At 61.5% G+C, this 7321-nt stretch overlaps 1 protein-coding gene across 1 annotated transcript; it reads left to right on the top strand.

The window, feature by feature from the left end:
• Positions 1–683: 683 nt before the first annotated feature.
• On the top strand, positions 684–5085 carry LOC311526328 (uncharacterized protein CXorf65 homolog; the record flags this gene model as incomplete). The annotated part of the gene is made up of 6 exons (XM_084639231.1): positions 684–708; positions 1212–1298; positions 2422–2556; positions 2945–3013; positions 4231–4352; positions 4960–5085. 6 exons carry the CDS (start codon positions 684–686, stop codon positions 5083–5085), a joined length of 564 nt encoding a protein of 187 aa, XP_084495357.1.
• Between the last annotated feature and the right edge of the window lie 2236 nt (positions 5086–7321).

The following is a 7321-nucleotide window of genomic DNA, read 5'->3' as shown; positions in this document are numbered from 1 at the left end:
GGGCTGCACACAGAGCCTGGCTCCTCTGCTCACTGCTTTGCCAGTGGCCCATTGGGAACGTCACCCCACCACGTATGCCATGGTGAGCAGCCAAGGCCCACACGCCACTGCCTACCCTGGGCTGCCAGGAACCAAAGAGCGTCCTGTTCTGGTCACAGCCCACACAGCCAAATGAGATAAATCCATACACACACTCTTCTTGGAAGCGTGCAAAGATACCTGACTATGGGGCAGCTCGCAGAACACTCCCACAGCACCTCCTGAAAAGAGAGAGAGACAAAGCAGGCGGCTCTGTAGGCAGAGGCTCAACTCCATCCACCTGGCTCGCTGCAAACTGACACACAGAGTGCGGGCTTCCCTGCAGAGCCCCAGGCTGCCAACAGGCCCAGGAACACCCTGCACGTGCTCTCAGAGTGCTAGCTTGCGATTCTAACCCCGTCCTCAATACACCACACTGCCAAGGTGATGGCCCATGGCTGTGCTCAAAGCCCTCGTCTCCTCTTGCCAGAGGCCCATCTGCCAGCATCCCCAGCCCAGGCCATCAAGCTGCCTCCCCCCCTGACCCGGGCAGCCCGGCCTTTCTCTCTGTGTCTGACTTCACAATAGCCCTGCTGCAAGTCATGTGAGGGGGTCGTGCCCTGCAGCCCACCTCTGGCATCATGCAGCTTCACCTAGGCACTGCAATGTTCATCTGTGTCAAACACGCAGGTGAGGCCCCGGGCTGGGCGCTGGCTGGGAGAAGGTACTGTATGTGGGGGGAAAGACTCCAGTTAGCTCTGCAGGGGGGTGGGCCCAAGTTCTCCCCTGGGGTTCTCTCTTGAGTTTCCATAGCCCCTAAGCATCCACCCCAGCCTTGCAAGCCTGGTCTGCAGGGGCACAGCAGGGCACTGTGGGACAGCTCCCAGGTGCCAGCTCACCCAGAGGGCAGATACAGAGCTGCTGGGTGGGCCAGCACGGGCACCCCGTGGGCGCTAGGGCATTCCCCATGCTCAGTCTGGGGCCACAGGGGGTTTGGCTGGTGAGTCCAGCACTGCTGGGCACTGGGAGCCATCCTCTCACCCCAGCACGTGCGGAGGCCTAGCGAGGCGGGGGCGGCAGCCTGCAGATAGCTCCCACCTGCAGCATCATTTCCCCCAGCGCAGAGCCCCGAGGCCGCCCCAGGCCCAGCTGTGTGCCCAGCCCTTGGTCAGGCACTGCCTTGTCCCTTCCAGATAACCAGCAGTTTCTGGCTAATACCGGCTGCTCTGTCCTCCTCCTGCTGCACTACCTGAGGAGTAAGGTGGGGCTCCAGAGAACAGGTGAGCACCCCAACCTGCCAGGCTTGCGCTGGGATCCCACCAGAAACCGAGAGCGGGCTGGCAGCACGTACAGGTCCGCAGACCCGATCTAGCGAGCCTGAGCGCATGGCTCTGGGCCCATGGCACATGCTGGGGAGGACAGGACAAGAGGGCATGAACTGGCGCTGGGTATTGGCAGCGCACAGGAGCAGCATCCACCTGCAGTAGGTGGCCCAGGAGGGAGCCCCACAGGAGCTGCTGGGGAGAGCTCTGTGCAGACCCAGGTGGCTGGGGGCTGCCCACATGGGTGATGGTGAGCACGGTCATGTCAGATGCCAGGGGGTGGGCGCTATGCTGGGCAGGACACATGCGGTGGAGCATGGGGAAGCCATGTAGCAGAGGCACTCAAGACACTGTGGGGAAGAGGAAACGTAATACCCTGTCGACAACAGGAGAGTCTAATGGATCCAGAGGGCTATGGGTGGGGAGGGGGTCAGCCAGCAGCCCACGCAATGCCCTCCCAAGGTGACACCATCCACACAGCTGACCGGCCACGCAGGAGGGTGCTGCACTCCAAGCCTGGGTGGCACAGAGCTATAGCCGGGGCACGAGGCACAAAGCCACCGAGGAGACGGTTTTGATGAGGGGCTTACAAGTGCCATGGGCACTGTGCAGAGGCTTGCTCAGTGGGGGCAGGCCTGGTGGGGCAAAGGAGACAGGACTGACTGCAGGGGGTGGGCGAGAGCAGCAGAGATGTGAGGCCAGGGCTGCAGGTGAGGCAGGCAGGCTGGTGGTGCAGGGGATAGCAGCATGGCTGGACAACAGCTGGGAGTGGGAGGCCGTGGACCATTCTGCAGCATGCAGCGGAGGGGGAATCCGGCGGGTGAAGTGCCCCAGTGGGCTGCAGGGCAGCTGGGATTCCCAGCCCAGTAACCCATCTCCACAGCGTGGTGGGCGCGGGAGCAGGACTAGCAGAGGGCTTGGCCCTGCCCGGCCTCACAGGACTGTGTCTGAAAGGCAAGTGCCTCAGCGAGCTCGGCAGCAGGTAGGTCCCGGAGTCAGTGTCGTGGGCTGTGCCATAGAGCAGGATGGGGGAGCAGAGCGGGGGGCGCAATTCATTCCCAGGGCTTGCGGTGTCTTCCAGAAGCCATCGACCTGTGCGACGAACTGGGCACCCTCAAGCTGCTCTTCCTGGTCAAGCTTCCCAGCGACAGTGCCAGCAAGTTCCTCTCACCCCGAGGAACCTATTATGTGTGCCGGGTGGAGCGCGGAGCCCCAGGTGCCTTCCCGGGCACCCTGCAGCCCCAGCAGCACAGCCCTTCCCCACTGAAGCCCTAGCCCCACAGCTGGCCAGGGCAGCGGGGGGAGACAATTATCTCTTTAAAAGCATCTCTGTGCAAAGCTCTGTGCAAAGGCTCTGCTGGGGGGGCTCCTTGTGCCATCTGGCCGACCCCCAAGGGCCCAGAGCAGCAATCCAATGCCCATGGCCCGAGGTACTAGCATTGAGCAGATCTCACCCCACCCCCATCGGCCCAGGACTCCCTGCCCGGCCAGCCCAGCCCAGTGCCTGGCTCTGCTGCTGCCCTGCGGAGTGAGGGGAGCAGGCAACACCAGCCCCATGGCACTTTCTCCACCCATGACGTGACGCTGAGGATTCCTTCTTGCAGGGACCAAACAGGAAAACGCCTATCGCGCCTTCACCCCCATCCTCAAGGATCCCGAGCCAGAGCTTCTGGGTAGGTGGCCGCTGCTCCCCGCCCCATGCTCAGGGTGGCACAAAGAGGCCACGGCAAGGGAGATGCAGAAAGGACTTGGCTGCACACCACCCCGGTAGTTGTGGGGCGTGGCAGGACGCAGCCTGGGAGGTGCAGAGCAGGGACAGAGGGAGGTGCAGCACTGGGGCATTATTGGTGGGGATGGGGCCTCTTCCTCAGATGCACTATGTAGTGGCCGCTGCTGGAACAGGGCTCTCAAAGCCCAGATCTCAGGGAAGGAGCTGCAGTCACTAAAGGGTCTGGGCAGCGTGCAGGGCTCCCCACAGCAGGCAGCTACCGAGGTAAGTTACTGATGTCACAGCGATGGGGCCCTGTGCCTGGCCCCTGGCGCCCACTCAGGGCTTTGTCCAGTCCCGGTATAAACGGCCCCTGGCTGGAGCTCCCCCTTTGCCTTGGCAGTTGCCCCTGCAGGTCTCCACCAGGAAGCGTCTCCGGATTTCAAGCCTCTACTTTCCTCGACAGCTTCATGCCATTGCTTGGCTGCTCCCTGAGCCATGCTGGGTCCCACTGGCATTGCTATCATGGGCTGTAACGCCAGGCGGCTGGGTAACGCGCTGGGCCGAGCTGCCCCAGCCACGCTCCCCGCCATAGGCCGGCTCAGATGGGGCAGGTTCATTCATGTTCAGTCAACCAGGAACAAGCCACACAGAGCACAGCTGACCTGGGCCTGGCCCAGGCCCTGCTCCAGCTCCAGGGGGCAGGCCCTTGGCTCTACACCAAGGTCTTGGCGCAGGGTCCATGGGCTGGTTCTGGCAGACTCATCCCACAAGCTGCATTAGCTGAGCCCACTGCCAGGGGGTCCGAGCCAGCTGGATTTGCTGCCAAGGTAAAAAGAGTCATCAAGGAAACCCAGCACCAGCAGGCCTGCACCCTCCCTGCTACGTGCCCAGGGCTCACAGCCCCTCTCCCAGGGCTCCCTCACGGCCATGCCCGCTCCCTGCCTACCTGCCTGCCTGGGAGGTGGGAACATTTCCAGAGCCCACCCACAGAGCCATGCTAGGGGGATGCGCGGAGGCTCATAGGGCCGCTGGTGGGCAGGGAGCACGGCTCGGCCCCTAGCCAGTGCCAGCGGGGCTCACCTTGGAGATGACATGGAGCAAACCTGGTCAGAGAGGCTGGGTCTCCCTGCAGCCAGGCAGATGCCATTCCTCTGAGCCCCGCCCATCCCCTCTCTGCAGATGCCTTGCGCACTCAGTGCGAGTTTCTGGAAAAGAGCCGCCTCAAGCTGCTGAAGGCCCAGGATGGGAAGAAGATCCAGACCATGGAGTCGCTGATTTCCATTGTGCCCTCCCAGATCTCAGTGAGCGCCATGCCCCCAGCCTCCTGTGTTCTGCTGGCTGTCCACGCCCTGGTTCCGGCAGAGGGGACTTGGCCCTCTCTGCTCCTGTCTCTGGGGAAGTGCAAGGAGGGGGCGGGGGTGAGGTGGCTCAGGGAGCTCCAGAAAGGAGGAAGTGTCCAGAAGCTCAGAGACTCCCAGAGTCAGGGTGGGGAATGAAAGCCAGGGACACTAGAGTCCCTTCTCCCCTCCCAGGCTCCCACCCAGAATGCCCCTAGCCCAATAGCAGCACCTCAAGTCTGCCCAGGGGGTCCACAGCTCAGTCAGGGGCAGTTCAATCACCCCATAAACCCTGGAAGCTGCTCTGGAGAGGTCAGTCACACGGAGGTTGGACCAGCGTCCTCTTCTGCTGCAGACCCTCCACCCACATGCTCCAGGAGGGGTTCAGCTCCCATCTAGCATCTCTCCCATTCTCCAGGCTGCAGAATGTCCTGCACCTTGCACAGCAGCCAGGGCCTGCAGCCCGGAGGGAGTGGGAGGGGGAATCAGAGAGCTAGCAGCAGCCCCAGCATTGCAGACAACACTGCTTCCAAATTCCCGCCCCATAACCCCATCTGCCTTCTCTGTCCAGGGAAAGCTCATGGGGAGGCCTGGTCCAGGGGCAGCTGGAGCTGCCGACGAGGAGGGTGCCCCGCGAAAAGCAGGAGCATGCCCCAAAATCAAACCAGAGGCCAGCAAGAAGGAGAAACATCGCTGAGGCTGAAATAAAAGCATTGGTGGCACTTTCCTTGCAGAGGCTCCGGGTTTCACTGAGATTCAGAGAGGCCCGGGAAATCCTGCTCAGTCCTGCCCAGCCGACCTGTCCCAGGCCCTGGGAATCCAGCCTGCCACGGTCCTGCCTGGGGAATCCAGGCCGGCCCATCCGGCTCGGCTGACCGCATCCCTGAGCAGAGGCCGAGCTAGTCACTTGCAAAAAGCTGCACCCTCCCAGCGCATGCAGGGAGGCCTCCAGGCAGCTCCATGCTGTGCTCTGGGTCCGAGGAGCCGCCGGCTGCGCACCCACGGCCGAGGGAGAGGGAACAGCATTTCGCCACTATCTTCTGTCTGGCCCATTTCACATTTTGAGACAATCCCTTATTTTTAAGGCTGATGTCACCAGGGAGCTTCCTGATTGGTGGTTCTTATGCCATTGCACAGGCCAGAGGGGCCACCAGGCAGCGGCTCAGCACCTCCAAAGGAAGCAGCCAGAAGCAGCGCAGCCTGGGGAGGGAGTCACTGGGCCGGAAGGCCCGGTCCATATCATCTCTCAGACTTTCAGGCCAGAAGGGACCAGCGCGATCATTTAGGCTGACCTCCTGCACATCGCAGGCCACAGACCTCCCCCACCCACTCCTGTAATAGACCCCTAACCTCTGGCTGAGTTACTGACATCCTCAGATCTTGTTTAACAAGTTAAAAGTTACAGAGACTCCACCACTTACACTAGTTCAAACCAGCACGAGGCCCGTGCCCCACGCCGGAGTGGAAAGTGCAACACCACCCTCCCGTGGGCCCCCCCGCCCCCGAGTCTCGGGGGGGAAATGGTGATCAGTTAGACCTTGGGCACATGGGTGAGACCCAGCAGCCAGACACCTGGGAACGAATTCTCAGTTGTAACTCAGAGCCCTCCCCATCTAGTGTCCTCTGGCTATTAGAAATACTTGATAGCAGTCACAGCTGGCCCTGTGCATCTCCTTCACTGCACACGGGACCCCACAGAGATATGGAAAGGGGCTTCCTCACCCTCACTGACGGACAGCCACCTCTGGGGCAGAAGGGAACAGTCACATAGCAGGGCACAGCGATATCACCCCACAGCCAGCTGAAAATGCAGGGACTGTCTCCAATCATCACCATTAAATCTTTGCATACGAGGGGCTGAGGGTCTGGCACCGTGTCTGCCTGATGAAGCATTGAGAGGGGCTGTTCCTTGCCAGCCAGTCCACAGAATGGAGTAACTGATGCTAGTGGCTGACTACCTGGGACTCCTACCTTCTGCCGGGAGCCTGGCCCTGGACCCAGGCACTCCAGGGGTTTCTAGCAATACCTCTGCAGGGTTTTCCTAAAATGGCTAACATGGGGAAGCTGGGACTTGCAGGCAGGAAACAGGAATCTTGGATGAGCTCCCCTCCCTTCTCCCACCACGAAACTAGGCAGGCAGGCAGCCAAATGCTCCCCAGCAGGGAGGTCCAGCCCCCAACCACTGCCTTTCTGTCTAGCGCCGAATGCCAGGCCATCTCACGCCCAGGCTGCTGGAAGGCAAGCCTGGCGTCGCCCATCGCCCAACAGGCAGGCACATCTGCTGAAGGCACTACCTCTCAGTGTACTGCAGGGAGTCCTCAACACTGACAGAGCCGCAGGGCCCATATCAATCAGGGGGCGCTGAGAAAAGGGAAGGTGCAAAGACGAGGCAGAGTCAGTGCCAGAGGTGCATCAAGCAGTGGGATTCCCCCCAAGACCTGCCGTAGCCCGGAGGGTGCCCCTACCCCTCCTCTCTTCCCTCCAAAAAAGCCTTCAGGTCCCCCAGCCCAGGAAACATGAACCAGGGAAGGCAGGTAAGTGCATGGAGGGGTCTGGCAAGCAGAGTTCTGCTCTCACTTCCCAGAGATGGAACCAGAGCCCAGGGCCATCAGAACCCTGCTTGTAAAGGTCACTGTCTCTCTGCTCCCTGCCTTCCCCCATTCCTACCCTGTGGCTTCTCACACTTCCCCCAGGGCCCCCACCTCCCACCCCAGGCTGGAGTACCTGGCCCAGGCATCACAGATGGAGGAGCATCCTCAATGGCCACGGGAGAAATACAAGAAGGGGGCACAGATAGATTAGCAGTGGCCACTGCCCCAGGAGGGAGGAACCAGGAGCAGGCAAGAGCCAGGGGCACTAGGGGACCAGCAAGTTAGGCATGAGCCTGCCATGGGATACTGCTGCAAAAAAGGTCCCCACAACCCTCCTCCGTC

The sequence above is a fragment of the Lepidochelys olivacea genome (assembly GCF_965140295.1).
Source record: "Lepidochelys olivacea isolate rLepOli2 genome assembly, chromosome: 9".
Classification (NCBI taxonomy): domain Eukaryota; kingdom Metazoa; phylum Chordata; order Testudines; family Cheloniidae; genus Lepidochelys; species Lepidochelys olivacea.
Note: the sequence above shows the minus strand (reverse complement) of the source record. Positions and strands in the feature narration are given on the sequence as shown.